At 44.1% G+C, this 19,640-nt stretch overlaps 1 protein-coding gene across 1 annotated transcript in view; it reads right to left on the reverse strand.

The window, feature by feature from the left end:
- The window catches only part of cntnap1 (contactin associated protein 1), a gene marked incomplete at its 5' end in the record, with an annotated part of 30,692 nt that extends 12,216 nt beyond the window's left edge, over positions 1-18,476 (reverse strand). The window contains 10 exons of the mRNA XM_080775657.1: positions 276-450; positions 1,043-1,192; positions 2,437-2,698; positions 2,995-3,144; positions 4,942-5,126; positions 9,561-9,764; positions 10,517-10,670; positions 11,219-11,412; positions 11,753-11,860; positions 18,416-18,476. Of these exons, the coding sequence (XP_080631783.1) occupies positions 276-450; positions 1,043-1,192; positions 2,437-2,698; positions 2,995-3,144; positions 4,942-5,126; positions 9,561-9,764; positions 10,517-10,670; positions 11,219-11,412; positions 11,753-11,860; positions 18,416-18,476 (1,643 nt within the window). The remainder of the gene's footprint in view (positions 1-275; positions 451-1,042; positions 1,193-2,436; positions 2,699-2,994; positions 3,145-4,941; positions 5,127-9,560; positions 9,765-10,516; positions 10,671-11,218; positions 11,413-11,752; positions 11,861-18,415) is intronic.
- Between the last annotated feature and the right edge of the window lie 1,164 nt (positions 18,477-19,640).

A 19,640-nucleotide genomic window follows, 5' to 3' on the forward strand; every position in this document is an offset into this window, starting at 1 on the left:
GACCTCCCCAGAAGCAAAGGTTAGAGTTAAAATCGTTGACTCGTAGCGCGGCTCGTAGCGGGCATAGACTGGTAGCGGGGCACTCGGTGCCGCCCTATGAGCTTGTAGATCTGCTATTTTTCAATAGCTAAAGTGTGACATAATGCTTAAAACACCAACAGGGGTTCCCGCCCCAGAAATGGGTTAAGAAGATGACGCGTAAATACATCCCTGGACCCTGACACTGATGGGCTAATGATACTCTCTGCTCCATGGATCCCACACTCCTCTCCTACCTATCCACGATGCCACACGTTCCCAGCAGCAGCTCGGCGTAGCGCCCCCACCCGCGGTACAGGATGAAGTCGATGTCGAGCTGCTCGTTATCGATATAGATCTGTTGCATGCAGCCGTGGAAGTGGTTCAGCTTGGTCTCACATCTCAGCACCGTGTTGTTGGTCTTCGGACAGCCTGGATGCATGGTGGCAGAAACCGGGTGGTCGAGTCAAGTGTTAACAAGTAATTCTGTTTTTGACAAAGGGAGACGAACCACTGTTTGATTGTGTCGACTAAACTATGACGAAGAATGTCAGTCGACCAACTTTTTCCACTGACGAAAACTGAATTAAAACGAAGCTACTGTGTGATGACAAAAACTAAATATATTGACAATTTCGTCAACAAATAAAAACTAGTGGAGAAGAGATCCAGTAGAACTAAAAGACAAGTCATTTTATGTTTGGTTGCGCTCGGGTGTTGCACTCTGAAAATAGCAGATCTACAAGCTCGCAACGTGTTGCGCTGTGGCGCGCTGTGAGCTTGTGATCGGCTATTTATAGCATGCAAGTGTAAAATTAGCCATTACGACGCCATCAAGGCCCGCCAAAATATGTTGTCGATCGTACTGTAGATTTAATCGATTATTAAAATAAGACTAGTCGAATAAAACTAGGCTAAAACTAAAACTTTTCAGATATAACTAAAATATGACAAACTAAATGACATTTTATTCTATGATTCTATGGCTAAAACAAATTTGCTGTCAAAATGAGCACTGGTCAACCTCCAAAGAAGTATCGGTCTCCTGTGCGCACTGTGAAGGGGTTGGTGATCCTCAGCGGGGAGCCCTCCTCCTCGTCGATGGTCAGTGTCATCAGGTTGTCCCTGGCTGCCAGGTCCACCGTGTGCCAGTAGCCGTCATTCAGTCTGTATCCTAAAAACAAGACGGTATTTCAGTCTGTATCCTAAAAACAAGACAGTAGCCACCATTCAGTCTGTATCCTAAAAACTAGACGGTATTTCAGTCTGTATCCTAAAAACAAGACAGTATTTCACTCTGTATCCTAAAAACAAGACAGTATTTCAGTCTGTATCCTAAAAACAAGACAGTAGCCGTCATTCAGTCTGTATCCTAAAAACAAGACAGAAGCCGCCATTCAGTCTGTATCCTAAAAACAAGACAGTATTTAAGTCTGTATCCTAAAAACAAGACCGTATTTCAGTCTGTATCCTAAAAACAAGACAGTATTTCAGTCTGTATCCTAAAAACAAGACAGTAGCCGTCATTCAGTCTGTATCCTAAAAACAAGACAGTAGCCGCCATTCAGTCTGTATCCTAAAAACAAGACGGTATTTCAGTCTGTATCCTAAAAACAAGACGGTATTTCAGTCTGTATCTTAAAAACAAGACAGTATTTCAGTCTGTATCCTAAAAACAAGACAGTAGCCGTCATTCAGTCTGTATCCTAAAAACAAGACAGAAGCCGCCATTCAGTCTGTATCCTAAAAACAAGACAGTATTTCAGTCTATATCCTAAAAACAAGACAGTATTTCAGTCTGTATCCTAAAAACAAGACAGTATTTCAGTCTGTATCCTAAAAACAAGACAGTATTTAAGTCTGTATTCTAAAAACAAGACAGTATTTCAGTCTGTATCCTAAAAACAAGACAGTATTTCAGTCTGTATCCTAAAAACAAGACAGTATTTCAGTCTGTATCCTAAAAACAAGACCGTATTTCAGTCTGTATCCTAAAAACAAGACAGTATTTCAGTCTGTATCCTAAAAACAAGACCGTATTTCAGTCTGTATCCTAAAAACAAGACGGTAGCCGTCATTCAGTTGACGGAATTGCCAAGCTGTGCTATTTCACCGTGTTTGGCTAAGAACGGGCTGACATTATTTACGATTCTGTGCGAACTTCGCAACGTTTGCCACGGCAACTCGCTCGTTTTAGCTCGCTTGTTGGTGGCTCTTGTGGCTCACGTTTGCTTGAGACGGCGCCCCTCTGTCACGGTCTATGGGGAGGGTTTCAGTGTAATATGTACGATGTGTTACTGTTATTCTTATTTCACCGTGTTTGGGTGAGACTGTGTTGCTGAAGTGGTAGCATTCAATAGTACACGTTTTAGCTCAAAAATCAGATTTTTACACCAAGTCAAAGTGCAGACGGCCCACCTGCAGCAAACTGCAGTTTCTTCTTGCCAGGCTGAAATATGGTGACGTTGACCTGTCCCTCGCTCAGACCCAGCTCCAGAGCGCCCAGGTCGTCAGCGAAGCGTGTGAACATCAGCAGCCCTGTGTAGTCCCAGGAGCGGAACTTGAACTTGACAAACAGATTGGGCTTCCTGAAGTAGCCCGGAACCTGCAGGAAGTTGTTGGGCCCGGCAAAGGTCATGGGTTTGCGTAGAAGGTCGCGGCAGGCGTAATGCATCTTTTTCTGAGGAGAAGGAGAAAATAGAAAAATAAATTTAAAAAAATGACGGTGAAATTTTTGCTTTCTTTCTTACACTGGAAAGTACTCAATGTTTTACTTAAGTTAAATTAGTATCAATACTGCAATGAAGAAATACTCCCGTTACAACTTGTAAAAGTCTGGAATAAAAATAATACTTGAGTAAAAGCAAAAGTATGTGTATTAAAATGTACTTAAAGTACCAAAAGTAGAAAGTACTCATTGTGCAGATGAATGACTAAGTTCACACGTTTTAAAATGTATAAAAGGAAATGTTGTACCTTTCGCGGGATGCGGATCTCAGGCTCTTCATTTTCAGCCATGTCGATGATGTTGTTCCCGTTGATGAAGACATTCTCCAAGCAGCCCTGGAAGTTTGGCATGGTGGGGAGGTGGGGCGTGTTGTTCTCGATCCAGCCACCCACAGATAACTGCAAGACGGGCGGTCAAGTGGTCAGACATCCAAATTAAGACCATTATCACAGAGTTCTTCACCACAAATGGGACAAATAGTTGTTTTCCGTTAAACCAATATAATTAAGTATTTAAATGTGATGTGATTAAATATTTGATCACACTATCAAATTATCCTCGTGAAGTTTTAAACACTATACGTGCCAATACCTGAACCAAACCAAATCATCTGTATTATCACAGTTTTACAAGTAAAATAGTGGATGAAATTCGTTTTTGTGCATAGTTAGTTCCCATTCCAAGAAAACAAAGAAAGGCGAGAAAAGGGTTGGTGGTTGGTATTGGGTTCTGGTGTGTAAGGAGATCAAGGCAGGAAAGAAGAACGTTTGTGCGCTTTTACCGTAGCTTATTTACAGTGCAACTAAGGGCTTTCTAAAATCCTCAAAGTGGCCCAATGAAAACAGTAGCTTCAAAAATAAGCCCTGCATGGTAGAATCGTGGGTGTTCATTTCATTATGAGAGTGTACAAATGGACACAAAGCCGTGCCGGCCCACCTGGCCATTGTGAGGCCCATCTAGAATCTCCTTTCTGGCTGCGCCTCTGCTTAAAACTATGATATGACTGGCCAACTTTCAAACACGCTGATGCCATTCATTAGGCTAATGTGGTCTTCTATTTTTTATAGATGAAAACCGATTCATTTTCCAATGTGAATCGGTTCGGCAGCATGCTGCTGTCTGCCCCCCCCCCCCCACACACACACACACACACACACACACACACACCGACAATACGGAGTCCGTAACAAAACAATTTCAATAGGCCCTACTGCATGCATTACTACACTAAACAATGTTGGATTCGTACAGTGCAGAATGCAGATAAGTGTACATGTTATTATAATTGTGACTCTGAGTTTGTTTTTTAACATGCAGCGCGAGTCCGCGAGAGCCGATCTACAAGCTCACAACCGTTGCACTTCGAGTAGAAGGCTGCCGAGTGAGCAGCCCCAATCGCGCATGATAGAAATATCCTAATAAATAAATAAAAAGGTGTGCTTGCGGGGGCAGTTTCTGTATGGGACTCTAGGCTAACTTGCCTCTAGAATGCATGCATTTAGGCATACAAGTGCATACAAGTGCACTCTGCTTTTATATATAGGCTATCATTTTTTTATGTGCTGATCGACCAATGTTGGGGACACGTGCCTACATATTTTATCTGAGATTTGGGAACTATTTATTGATTCAGCATGAAGACTAAAGCCTTCTGAATAAATCTACGCAAACGTGTACGCCACCTACAGAGGTGGCGGAGGATCTTGCGGAGTTTCCGACCAACCAACGTCAGCGTCAAGTTCACGGTCATGTCCATGAATTCCGAATTAATGTGGGAATCCACGTAAATGCCTGTCCGCTCACGTTACGTAACGTTATGAGCGTAAACGCCGTTGTGAATGAGGACCAAAGGATTCATGTGTACACTCTTAGAGTTAAATGGACACTCAGACATTGTAACTAGGACCGCATGACATAATATTGGCTGCGGCAGCAGGAAAGTAAACAACCCGCGCGAATGATAAGAGTGTTAACAAACGCCTGATAGCATCAGGTTCAACACGTTTTATAAACCCCTCACTATCGTGTCGGATGTGTAGGTCATGTCTTCGCTTGCTTTCATGAATAGAGGATTTTCCAAGGGCAGAGTAAATGTGTTTACATGGCTACCTGAGTCCAGGTCCAGTGTCCAGGCAGAGTAAATGTGTTTACATGGCTACCAGGTCCAGATAGGTGAACTAGCTAGTGAACTGTACCTGTTTGTCCAGGTCCAGATAGGTGAACTCTCCGTTGGTGATGCCGGTCACTGTCTGGCTGTCGACCGTGAGGTTGACCTGCCGGCCGTGGCGCTTGACGGTCACGTAGTGCCAGTGCTGATCATCCAGGATGTTCCCAGCTGTCAGCGTGGTGCGCCCGTCTATCTTGTGCACTGTGCTGGATCCTGCAATGAAATGAAAGAGGAGATATCCGCACACCGTTTTTAAAAGTCCCTAAAAATACTATTGAGAACAGAGCGTCATACCTGACGAAGGCCCCTGTTTTCCGTTCTGTAATGTTGTCAATAAAATACTTTTGGGAGCTTTTAAAACGGTGTGTGGATCTCCCCTTTCCTTTCTTAGTTATTCTTTTGGATCCTGCAGCCGTTACAATGTGTGGATGTGCGTGCACCTCTTGACCACTGCTTCCTAGTTCCTACAATACCACAGAAACAAACATGCTAGCCTGTGCACTGTGCTGTTTAATAATAAGCAAACATACTTATCCTAATCGAGAAGGAAACTAAAAAGTACTCGAGGGAAAAATGGAACCCATAGTATAGGCAGAGATTCAGCCATCGTCAATTTGGTGTTGCTGAGATCGCCTCCCACAGAAAACGGTGACTTAATGACTCCATCCATTCACATATTCAGACAAACCAGCTCAGCTTCTCGCAGACCAGAGATGGATGACTTCCATTTGCAGAACATTTTCGATTCTGGAGAACCCCACCACTGCAGTTTCCTATTTTGCCAGATATTGTGTCCCTGTTTATAGATGGATGCATCACATAAGGTGTGATATTTCACTCTCTCAACATTATCGTGAAAGCTGTGAAACCCTCCATAAACCTGGTGGGTTTGTACATCAAGCTGCCACACGCTACAGAAACAGGAGATGGGTTCATGCCCACGGCAAGGCTTATACTGTACTTTTCTCCAAGCACTATTAGTTTTTGTCTATTTTGGCTGCACAGCGAGGATGAGCATGGCAGTCTGCTTTGTGTCAACCTTTTGTGTCCCTCAATCTGCCTTCAAACCACACCAAAGGGACAGGCTTTAGACTGAAATCTTATTATCTGGCCTCTGATGGACCAGATACTGTCCCTAAATCACAAACACAGCCAACCTATTGCCAGATGTAAGAAAATGTATTATATCTTTGAACATGTTTTTTGTTTTTTTTAATGGCTAATCTGATATACTTGCAGCAGGAGACCAGTCAAGCTTGAACCATATTCAATTACTGTTTTTCCCTAACCTGGACAAAAAGCAATCTAAATACAAAACAGCCTATGGTAGTTCCATTAGTACACATTGTCAGAGTTAAATTATCAACGTGAACTTTACAGAGATTGGGGACCTAGAGATTTTTAAAACATGTCTATTTGCTCAGACACTATGACGTAAAATTCTCCATTCATTGCCGATGGGAATTTAATCTTCGTGTAGGACGAAAATAGACAGCTGATTTGATCAGACACATATGACGTAAATTCTCCATTGTCAATGGGAATTTAATGTTTGTGTAGGACAAAAATTGCCGATTTGCACACATATTATCTATATCAATCTTTCTAATCTACATCTATCTACAGTATCTATCTATAAATGCACCAAGTCTCTGTCTGTCTGTCTGTCTGTGTGTAATCCACGTAACTCGAGAATCGTTTGCCCCACCGACTTCATATGTCACGGTGCGTGTCAGGTGAGGACCCAGAAGCAGAACACGGCAGGCAGGCAGATCAAGTCCAGTATTTATTAACAGGTATACAGGCAGGAACACAACGTAACAATAACTTATAATCTAGCAAGGAAACACTGAACATAGGGAGACTTAAATAGACACAGACTCACTACACACAGGTGAAACAATAACTACAAACACCACATGATTGGCTGAGAACCTAACATGACACAGGTGGACTCAAGTTAGCAATCAGGGTAGAGACAAGACAGGTAGTAACAAATAGAGTAGACAGGAAACACTAGGAACATAACTACACAATAAAAGATATACAACAGACAGATCGTGACAGTACCTCCCCCCAAGGAATGGATCCCAGACATTCAAAAAAACAACAACACAATACTTAGCAGGGTGGGTGGAGGGGAGTCGGAAGGAGGGTTCAGGGGCTACACAAAATACTTGGGCACAGAACAGAACAGGTAGGACAAAAGCAAAAATAACAGATCTACAAGCTCAAAAGAAGTTGGGACAAAACAAACACTGGACAAAACATACTTAGGGCAGCTAGGGCAAGACAAAAAGTTAAACACAGGGGCCCCAAAACAAACAGACTAACCGATAGGGAGACACACAGACAAACATGCAGGCAGACACACATTCAGACAGGCAGACAGACATACAGACAACCAGGTTGAGAAAAGGTGAGAAAGACCGAGGTACAGACAAGTGAACAAACAGATGGGTAGGCAGGCAGACAAACAGGCGACATTACATAGAGACAAGTAGGTAGATAGGTCAGAAAGAATACTGGAGGACCGGGGAGTAGACTGACAAACAAAAAGGCTTGCAGACAGACTGGCACTCACACAGGCAGACAAACAATTAGGTGGGGCGGGGGGCCTGGGAGGGCTAGCAAACTGGGGAAAGAGAGTGTTATGTACCTGAGAAACAGGAGGACTGATGAACTGAGGAACATGAGAGTTTGTGACCTTCAGAACAGGAGGGCTAGGGACAGGGCTCTGAACACGACTAAGAACTGGAGTACATATAGGGTTAGGTGAGGGCTGAAAGTCATTAATACAGACTGCTGAAGAGAGCTTGGGGCGAACGGCGATGATCTCAGGTGGGTCATCAGCAGAGATGGCGGGTTGATGGTCTGTAGCGCCACTGGGCTGCAGCACAGTCTCTGTGGTGCGAGGCTGTAGCACAGTCTCTGTGGCACCGAGCTGAAGTACTGCCTCAGTGATACCGGGCGGAGCCTCTGTGTCACTGGGCAACAGAGAGGGCTCTTGGACGTTGGAAAATGTGGGCTCTGGAGAGCTGAGTAGCATCGGTTTAGGAGCGCTGAGCAGAGCAAGTTCTGAAGTGCCGAGCAGAGTAGGTTCTGAAGCGCCGAGCAGAGCAGGTTCTGAAGCGCCGAGCAGAGTAGGTTCTGAAGCGCCGAGCAGAGCAGGTTCTGAAGCGCCAAGCAGAGTAGGTTCTGAAGCGCCGAGCAGAGCAGGTTCTGGGGCGCTGCGCGGTGAGGGACGCGGGTGGCGCCGGGAACGACGACGACCAGGCCTCTTGCGAGAACCCAACTGTGCATCAGAAGGAGAGGGGTCTAGCAGCTCAGTATAGGTAGGAATCTTAACCTTGCTACTAAAATAGTGCAGCAGGCTCACTGATTCCGTCTTCAGTGGGGAAGACTTGGGGCAGGCAGGCTGCAGGAACATGACCCCGAGTCTGACAGGAGGAGCAGGCTGGGAAGCAGGGGTGACAGGGGTGGAATGACGGAAATCTTTTAGCCTCTCACAGACAATGTTAAGGTGAGGCACAAAGTGGCTCACCCATGGCCGCTCCTTTAACCATAGCTGCTGGGTAGAAATCCTACTTTCAATGTCAGCACGCTGATTGGGAGCTGATGTGATGAGGCAAGACACAGCATTCTCAAATTCATCCACCTTTAGCTGAAATAGTTTCTGTTCTGCTGGGTCCATTTTATGGCTAGATTATACTGTCACGGTGCGTGTCAGGTGAGGACCCAGAAGCAGAACACGGCAGGCAGGCAGATCAAGTCCAGTATTTATTAACAGGTATACAGGCAGGAACACAACGTAACAATAACTTATAATCTAGCAAGGAAACACTGAACATAGGGAGACTTAAATAGACACAGACTCACTACACACAGGTGAAACAATAACTACAAACACCACATGATTGGCTGAGAACCTAACATGACACAGGTGGACTCAAGTTAGCAATCAGGGTAGAGACAAGACAGGTAGTAACAAATAGAGTAGACAGGAAACACTAGGAACATAACTACACAATAAAAGATATACAACAGACAGATCGTGACATCATATTCGACACACGCGTTCCATACCACCACAGGGGTGGTAACAGGAAGAACTTCACTGATCTGTGGAAATTCATTCTAGAGCCCAGAGGGAATTCTGGCCCATGTTCAACATAAGATGTGCTGTTGCTGCATGGTGGGAGATCGCATCATGTTCTTTGGATCATTGGGCAGACCTGATGAACTGCACGTCTTGTTGTGCAAACTAACTATTACGGTTATTCAGCACAATCTGAAACAGATCAGGACTCCCACACAACATCAGGTGGGAACTGGCAGCCATGACTAACGGTAGCAACAGAAAGTAGAAAATATTGTTCCTGAAGAAACAGGGTGGGCTCGAGAAGCACAGCAGACAATGGATATCCAAGCTAATTCTTGCCTCTGCTGCCTCAGGCCTGCTCCCCTGCCCCTCTCACACACCAGGCACACACACAGTTAATGATGGCTCGTTGCCTGCATTTTTCACTTCAAAGACAATCAGCTGAAATGAACGGCAGCTGCACACGTTTCTGTCTTTGTGTGCACGCGTGTGCGCGCGCGTGCGTCTATGGCAAATAGACGTAAGGAGGTGTTTGACTCACTGACCTAAGCTGATGTGGAGGTAGAGACGTCCTTTCTTCAGTTCCAACGAGAGCAGGTCTCCCTGAACACCTTCACTGTGCAGGAGCAGACCATCCTGCTCCAGGGTCTTGAAGTTGATGGCGTAGTGGTCCTGCAGAGTGCGGGACCTCTTCCCTGGGAACATGTAGGCTACCGAGTCGTCCCCGTTGCACTGCATGACATACGAGTCTGGAAACACAGATAATATTCAATATTCAAGGACCGGTATATAATAACCCAATAATATTTAATTCAAATTCAAATTGTGGTGACTTGATTGCTTGATGAGTGTTGCCGTCTGTGGTGGCATTACAAATTAAATACAAAAAGTACCTACCTATTCCATTTCTCCCCATCAATTTCCCATTCAAATACCCCCTCAGGTACATATTTAAACAATTTTTCAGCAATGGTATAATTACAGGGGTGCCCACACTTTTTTGACTTGAGAGCCACTTTCAAAATGACCAGCTCAACAAGATCTACCCACCAAAAAGAATATGATCCCATTGCTGAAATTTGTTTAAAAATGTAAAGGGGCGTTGGAATAGCGTTGCTGGCGTCAAACACACTTGGAATGGGGAAATAGAGGGGGAAATGGAATTGTTTTTTTCCCTTTGTTTAATGCTACTTTGTAATGCTACTGAGTCCTGAAGTCTGTGGCTGCCCAACAATCTTGAAAACAAAGTATTGTTTGAGCTGACAAAGTCACCTTAACTCAAGTGTCAGCTCCCAAAAGTTATTTTTTATAAATAGCCTATTTAAATTATATATATTTTAGGACCATGCCATGCTGTGATCTATACCGGCACAGCCTTTGTGATCTACTGGTAGATCTACCTTTTGGGCACCCTGGTGTACACTGTCACTTGGTATGAATCAGTAACTGTGAGCCCCCCATGGTGTTTAATTCCCCCATCACTATGACCACACATATTTACCATAGGGACAGCCAAACAGCTCAAGCCTCACGCCAATCTTCCCTCCATTCTCGGTGTTCCATGCCAAAGGCAGCAGGCGAACGTGTTTAGCAGTGAAGGCATAGTGGAAGACATTCCTCTTCACCTGATAGTAGTTCCAGTTTCCAGGCATTGTCTGCGCGCACACAGAGAGAGAGAGAGAGAGAGCGAGAGAGAGGGTTGCGTAACGTTACTGACTCAATCCCTTGGTGTTACTTATTACGAAGCTGGAGATGAGCAGACGAAGGGATTAGCCTTGGCATTGCTGAGATCTAACGGAGTGTTCTGTGTCATGTTGTGCCAGTCTTTATTGCCAATGAATGAATGAATGTAAATAGCATGCAAAATCACTTTTTATGGCATGGATCAAAATCTGAATGAATGTTGTAAAGTCCTGTCACATCGGATTAGAATAGTCCCCACTCCTTTGGGGTGTTTTTGTCACAACTAACAACTAAGGAGCAGTGAGCAGCCATTGGATTCTACGGTGCTCGGGGAGCAAGTAGGGTTTAAGGGTCTTGCTCAGGGACACACATTGACACATTGCTGGCCTGGCCTGGAATCGTATACCAGGGGCTCTGGTTCCCCAGGCAGCTCACTATACCACTCAGCTATGGCCGGCCCCTAACTTTGTTTACGTCTGTACGGTCCGAAACTCTGCTCTCCCTTTGTGGAAGAACCCACCGAGTTGCCCCCCTTCATGACGTAGGGCGTCCAGGCGTCGGGCCGGTCTCCATACAGCAGCGTGTACTTGGAGACCCAGTCGAAGGAGTTGAAGGTGCCCTGCGTGGCGATGGCCACCAGCCTGTACTTCCTCTTCAGGTCTATCTGGAGCCATGGCTGCCTGTCACTGAGGGATGGGGACCAACCACTGCTCCCTGGAGATGAGAACACACACACACGTGTGCACACGCACACACACAGGCGTGTGGAGTACATTAAGATTAGAAGTACGTACATTATGATGTGTAATATTATATATAAAATATTCTCCATGTGCTGATGAGATGAATTTTTACGCTATTTGATTGGCCCGGGGGCACTCGCGTGGTTGTAGCTTGCATGTGGTTCAGGCACAGGTTAAGTTTAGTTTTGGTGAGGTTAAGGATCGGGTAGGAGGACATTCACAGCTTAATAGTGTCTATAGTGTTTCCTTTACCAACGCTGTCCGATGGCTGAACATTCACTATGCATTTTGTAACATGAAAATGGACTTACCGTAAAGTTTGGCAAAGTTGGCAGAATACAGGAAGTTATATCGGGAGGATGCCAGGAAGGAGTTGGAATAGAGCCCAGAAACCAGGGGCTCAACACATCTTTCCTCAACTTCCATCAACAAGGGAGAGAAGAGAGGAGTGAGTCAATACACACAGGAATGAGAGGAGTGAGTCAATACACACAGGAATTCTGAGAATACAGAACACCGTTTCGTTTGTTACTGTTTTGACGAGATACATGTCTGAGAAACAATGCCTGGTACAGCTTTCTCATTTGATAAGCAGTGGTGGAAAGTAACTATACGTACATTTACTTAAGTACTGTACTTGGGTACAATTTTGAGCATTTGTACTTTACTTGAGTATTTCCAATTTCCAATACTTTTACCTCTACTCCATTACATCTCAGAGGCAAATTTTAGTTACTAGTTACTTGTCGATTTTGATTATGCCTGATTTTGACACCCACTTCAGCCCTATATACATTCCGGCCATTTGAAAATAGCCAATCTACAAGCGATGTGATGCATTGTCAGCTTGTAGATCTGCTATTTTCAAATGATTGAAAGGACATTCTGCATGAGTACTTTCTACCTTTGGTACTTTAAGTACATTGTCATGCTAATACTTAACTTTTACTTGTAACGGAGTAGTTCTATATTGCAGTATTGATACTTTTACTTTTACATTTACGCCTGACGTCGAAAAAAAGAAAACGTTCGCTCTGAAAGAATATATATTCAAAGATGTGTGCCGCATTTTTACGATTAAAAAAAAATAGCAGACCTACAAGCTCGTAGCGCACCACTCGGTGGCGCACTATGAGCTTGTAGATTTGGTATTTTTCAATAGCTAAAGTATAACATAGTGCTTATAGTTAAAACACCAAACCGGGTTCCCGTAACAAATGTGAGTATACTATCAACAGTATGGCAATCAGTTTAGAAGGGAGGCAAAAGCATCTATATGTTCTACTTGAGCACTCAGAGATTCACCTTCCACAGTGCTATTGCTTATATAAGTTCCTGAAGCTTATACAAGTTTGAGGAGGTCGACCAGTGACTATTAATCCTAAGGACTAACAATCTTAAACCCACGCCTCAGACAGTCAGTAGATATATCACATAATCCATCCTAATGACTTCATTTCTACTTTGGTGCGGAGGGTGAGATCAGCTGCAATGCAGTGGAAGCGGTCTTACGCCATTACTAATGTCTCGGATATAAATGACTGTATCAAGTAAATGCATCACAGCTCATTTCCCTTCCTTGCCACAACACATGCACAAAATGGGCCTGTATGTTGAGCTTCTTGACGTGCAAGACCATACAGAGTTTTTGTGTATACAGTATACTATCTCTGTCTGTTGTGCCTCTGTTGTTGTGCAAGGGTTTATGTCTGCTGATTTGTGGGAAATAAAACGGTATACAGCAGAGCGATGGTCTTATCCTATGTACAGTATGCTTATTGAACCGATAGAGAAGAGAATAATAAATCACATCACACCATCACCAGCCATCTGCTCGGGCCCATTCTCCCACCGGCATGCAATTACAATTGACTGTAATCCTAATCTTCTTTTTGTCATTGCCACACATAAATGTCCAATGTCTCGATTTAGAGCTGCACGATAACACGGTCTCTATATAATAACCCTAATGGTATTATATATAAGCAATGAGCTGCATTAAGCTGTGGTTTACAGTGACTAGACAGGACAGAGAAGACAAAACATGTCTTCCAGAGTAATTTTTGTGGTGGCAAATTGTAATATTTTTTTAATCTTATGTTTCTTTGTGAACTTTGTTATAGATCCAGGTACAGAAGTGAGGATAGCTCCGTTTACAGCTTGCATAAAGTCTTTCACATCAATCAACACTTGCATCTCATCTTCATACACTGTTTTTTTTCCATAATATAAGACATGACTAATTGTTTATCATGTTTTATTTTAGATCTATTTTATGCATCTTATTACATTTTTAACCACATGAACCCTTGCTTCCCTATTTGGGCACGTCACAATAATGGTGAAAATAGACGAATATTGAGGGAAAATCTATTGACATATACAACAACGTTTAAGTGGTTAATATTAGCTATGTTTTTACCGATTTGACTTGTCTTCATTGTACTGCTCTTTGGTCAACATATTTCTTTTAAAATGTGCTTTAAAACAAGCTGTCTATACTTGACTTGCCCCAGCTAGCTACTCGTGCATCTGTGGTTGTTTATCATGGCAGAGTATAGGGCTGTGGCACATCATTATCTGTGCCCGCAATCACAATGCTCACTGAAAGCTGCTATACCTCCTGCTGGCAGGAAACAAGTTGGCAACGCAGGCTGCAGATGGACTCAAAGTGAGGCCGAGGATGCAGTGCAGCTTTCTAGACTACAGGAGCTATACCAGGAAGAATTTATGAATGAATCGGGCCAGCTGTACTGATCCTTTATTTATAACTCCCATGCACACGACGAGTGATTCGTACTTTCTTGTGTTGTGCATTCATTGCCATGTCCGCCTCGCTTAGAAGATGAATGAAATCTCGTCGTCATGAGATGAGTTCTTGACTTCTGTCGCCCTTCGTGCAGGGGCGTGTACAGTGCACTGAAGTGGACGCATCGGCATCACGCTGAGCCAGGGTAATGTCACCTTCACTCTGTGTCTCTGGATGCCTTGATCCATGTGAAGGTTGGCTCTATAAATGTCCACGTCTGTCCTGTACACGTTAAAGGCACGGAGACTATAGCTCAATTTCACTTGAGAATGTAAAAATGGGCTTTCCACTGACGGTCCACATTTTACCATGCAGGGATGTCCTGCTTTTCCATTTCAAGCCTATTGCAGTAATGGGCCAAGGAAATTACATTTCTAGTTATCGGCTTAAGGTTTATTAAAGTGCTTCTTGTGAGCAGGACCGGGAGTCTGAGGACTGAGAGGAATTTAAACGGCAGCATCCTGCAGCTCGTCCCACCCCAACGACGTCGGGTTAACTGAGGCCACTCATGTCTTTTGCGCAGTTCTCATGCTAACATCGTCACATGCTGTTCCCCTCCCATCCAATGATCCAACATCTCTCTCTCTCTCTCTCCTCTCCATTCCCAGTCATTGTCTCTTCACCAAATCATCCACTCCTCATTCTCTTGCTCTCATCTGCCTACTCTCTCTCCCCTCCCTCCTTCATTCCCAGTCAGTCTCTTCACCAAATCATCCACTCCTCATTCCCTTGCTCTCATCTCTCTCTCTCTCTCTCTCTCTCTCTCTCTCTCTCTCTCTCTCTCTCAAGCTTTCAAGCTCTCACTCACTCTCCCTCTAGCTACTGTATCTCTCTCACAGAGATACATAATAGACATTTCAAGTAGGCGTTGTCTGTCACGTCACAGACTACAGTAGTTACCTGAAGCTTAAAACATTAGAACATTCTACACCCCCCCTCTCTTTCTCTCTCGCTCTCTCTCTCGCTCTCTCTCTCTCTCTCTCTCTCTCTCTCTCTCTCCCTCTCCCCATCTGCATAACAGTGCTAGCTCATCTTCCATACATCATTAAGGGGCTCTGGGAAACGGTGGGGCTGTGAAGTGTGAATAGCCGTAGAGCCAGTCTTGCTGACTCATCATTCTGGGAACACTGTAGGGTTGGCTGTCTCATCCAGGCGAACACGTTTGTTAGTGTGTACCCTGTATGCACAGAGCCGGCTCTACACGACACGGAACCACGTTTCATTCACCCTACAGGCAATCAGCCTGCAAGGTTTGTTTGAATTATTCATGTGAAGTCGGGCGTTACAGAAGGGAGTGTCTGGGTGCCACCGGCAAGGTGTGCAAAACATCTTACCACGGGCACACGTCTCTGGAGGTTCAGTCAGGGGTCATTGCAATGCCGCCTTGTGGTGGAATTATTTTTCCAAATTTCCATTATTGCCACAGACATACAGAGCTAGCCCTGAATGACTCTGAGAGTGTTCAAATGGACCCATATGGTCCATTTGGTTCTAATGCTGTTGCATTTAGAGCTATGTTACCGATGACTTCCGGGGCTCGCTTAAATGCAGACCAGCCTGTCGTCTTTAGTGTAAATAAAAATAACGTTTTTGCTGCTCACCAAAACAAAGGCGGGTTGTGTCATTAAAAAGCCTACTTTCCTTAGTGGAAGCACTCTGAGCCCAAGGAAATGACGTTGATGCTTTACAAATCGGTGCTCAAGTGTTGTGATTGGTCGGGAAAATACTGTATCCGGGGGAAATACATTTGAGGATACATCCGCCGATAGCTTCTCTGCCTTACGTTGTGACCAGGCTTTTCTTTTCGCAGATAAGTAAGCCTGGGACCGAGGCTAGCTTCCACTAAAGAAAGTAGGCTTTCTAATGACACAACCCGCCTTTGAATTGGTTATCGGTAACATAGCAACGGCAACGGCATTAGAGCTATGGATCAGAGCTAGTCTTTGCCATGCACGGACACAATTGTTCAGTCTTCTGTCTAATGTGTGTAATGTATGGTCTGTCGTACAACAAAGTACAAATCAGATTCCAGAATAGAATAGTGAGGTTTCCACATGCAGCATCTCGTCCCTCCTTCACATCATATCATTTCCCCTCACATAGACCTGCCTGTTTGCCTCAGAGTCTCACACAGTGACAATGACAAACAAGCATGCATGTGTGCACAGTCGCACGCGCGCACACACACACACACACACACACACACACACACACACACGCAAGTTATGGCAGGAAGTGAGCAGATAAAGGAGAGAAGTGAGAGGACTGCATAAACAGAGGGCGAGGGAGAAAGAACAGTTGAAATCATATGCAACTTCCGCCTGTACAGTATTCATTATTAAGAACATACCATATGCATGTTTGTACACACACACACACACACACACACACACACACACACACACACACACACACACACACACACACACACACACACACACACACACACAGAGAGAGAAAAGCTTGCACACCATACATTCACTCTGGGACCTGTCCTGAAAGCTCCATTTTTATTTGGCACAGCTCCACTGTGCCCCGGCGTTTACACAGCACATTTACAAATGGGCTGGCCTTGGGCCCTTTAATGGGGCACTGGCTGCTACTGGCACTTACTATAAGTCCTGCATATCCTACGGTAGGCTACACACCACCATTATGATAAACCATATTATATAATAGGAGCATTTCACGGGCATTTCAAGTGCTAAATTAGATAGCATTTACAAAACATAATGTAGGGTGTGACATAGGCCTACGGTAAGTTACAATTAATTGCCTAAAGTAAATTTGCCACCACCTATATAGTCTCAAACAGTGTGTCAAAGTGTCAAACCCTTATCACACTAACCAAATACCCAGTTTGGTAGCCATGATGTCACTATAACCACATTACTGTTTAGCTCTGCTGTGATGAACCCCAGCTCCATGTGAGCAGAGAAAGAGGCGTGTAAAAGTTCAGTTTTTGGTAAGGGTGGAAAAAAGGACAGGGAATATTCATCTTCTTTATTGCCCTTGAGAAATCACCTTTGTTATTAGGTGCCCTGTCAGCTGTAAGTAATCACTAATCAGCTCTAATCAATGCACTTTAAACATTATAGGCCTTAGTGATGTCACGCATGCTTGTCCAGCTGATGTAAAGCTAATGAGTCATGCATGGCACAGTATTGGCTGCCTATATAATCAATTATATAAGGTCCTCCACGTGGCATTGACGTCTGGCACAGGGCTTAGTGATATGATTAAGCATAATTAATAGCATACATGGGCAGATGGGCTATGCAAACGCCGTTCTAAAAGAAACCATTTGCCATTTTGATGCAAACACTGCCACACCTCTCTACAGCGTTTACATTCGCTATAGGGCGCCTGATTGATCATGATGACTCGGGTATTTTTCTGCTCCGTCATGTGTATGCTATATCACGAATCTATTTGTGGACAGGTGCGTGCTGCACTGTACAGCACACTCGGTCTGACAAAAGTACTGCAGTGGGGTGGTCCCACACGCGACAGCATGCAGGACAGGTTAGCCCTTCTCTCTCTGTCTCTGTTCCTACTTTGAAAATATCCACAGCGCGTTCCAACATTCAGAACAATCTCCGTGCTGCGGCAGATTATCATGTTTTATGTTAAAGCAACAAGACTTTCAGTTTCAGCCACAGCACAGCGGATGCGAGTCATATTGTGCTGCAGAAACTTGCTTGCTGGCACTAGAAAGCACCGCAATGCAGACAGCTCAGAACAGTGCGATGCGATCATGATCAGCAATGCGTGCGCGCGTTGAGCTCAGCCTCAACCCGTCTACATTTGTTCTTTATAGTTATCGGATACACTTTAGTGTCAGAAAACAATGCTTTTTAGCGGAATGATGTGTACGCGGGCACTTAAACCGTAATTCTAAAACCAATGTGTTTAGCATGTGGCATGTGCTGCTGCCCTTCAAGCACCTGCATTTTGCCCTCCAGGGTTATTTTCACCTCCTTGTTAATTCATTTAACAAAATAACTTTATGGTAAAAATTAAAACACACACATATATATCCAAAACAATATAGCCTATATGCTGACCAGGCCTTAATTCCTATACAAGCTGCTTAGGCAACAACAGTCAATATGACAATAGCAAACGATAAAGATATGAATAATTGCTGTTTCACAGGACTTACGTGATGAGCAATGTTGAAACCCCAAAAATAAAAGGCTTATGCTCAATACTTTGCAATTCATCCTTCACTTTAGGAGACGTTTTCTCCGTCTATATGTTAATTAGATGGATCGTTGATTGTTCTCCCTCCACCGGGTGCGGTATAGCATCCTCCAGTTCACACCCCCTCGCCTTCACCAACTTTAACTCGCGCAGTTCCAAGTACTCTTCCCGGGATCTCGGGCAGCCTCTGCCGGGGCGGGAACGCGCATATCACTTGCTGGTTGGTGGTGCTGATGCTGCGCTTCGGCGAGAGCGCGCACTTTAGCTTTATTAAATTCTTTATCTTTTTGTTAAACAACCTTTTGGGTAACGTATAGGCTAATAATAACCTTATTATTTCCCAAAAATACTATTCAACTTTTTTGCAGTGTGTGTGTGTGCAGGCTTGCATGCTGCTGCAAGCCTGGCAGTGTCATTTCAGTTCCTCCTCCGCAGCAGCACTGTGGATATTCAGTTTCACAGGAGGAATGAGGATGCAAAAAAATAAAATAAATACAAAATAACTTCAGACGTAGATTGGAATATTCCCCCCCAAAAAAGTGTACTTTGGTATGGAATTCCCCTTCAAACAACTCTTCTGTAAACACTCAAAGATGATAATGTCTCCATTTCTAAATATAATATAGTACACGGTCACCTATAGCAGAGTTATTCCTTTTTTTTGCTGCATTAAACAAGTATACTGCCTCAGAATGGTCCCTGGCATGGAGCAGCAGCTGGTCAGTCAGGGGTGCACTGCGCTATAGCCGAGGGGATGATGATATGATGGTCAGAGCCTTTCTCTCCACGGAAAACAAATCCCAGCAAAGCATATCCACAATCCCATGAATGTCCTGGTGAGATATCCAGTATCAGCCAGGCAGAACCACAGAGTGAGAGAGAGTTGCAGCAGCAATAAGCTGCACTGCACAATTCTGCTCGCTTCCAACCAGACCTGACCTTGACTTAAAACATCCATGCATACAGGCAGTGGTGGGGAAATGTTTTACTTATAAGTAAAAGTATCAATACTGCAATGTATAACTACTCCGTTACAAGTAAAAGTCCGGAATTCAAAATATACTTAATATACTTAAAAGTACTAAAGTATTGGCATCAAAATGTAATTATAGTACCATACCAAAAGTGGAAAGTATTCATTATATGCAGAATGTCCCATTTCAAGTTTTCAAATGTATACAAAT

This window comes from Protomyctophum bolini (genome assembly GCF_963924005.1).
Source record: "Protomyctophum bolini genome assembly, chromosome: 11".
NCBI lineage: Eukaryota > Metazoa > Chordata > Actinopteri > Myctophiformes > Myctophidae > Protomyctophum > Protomyctophum bolini.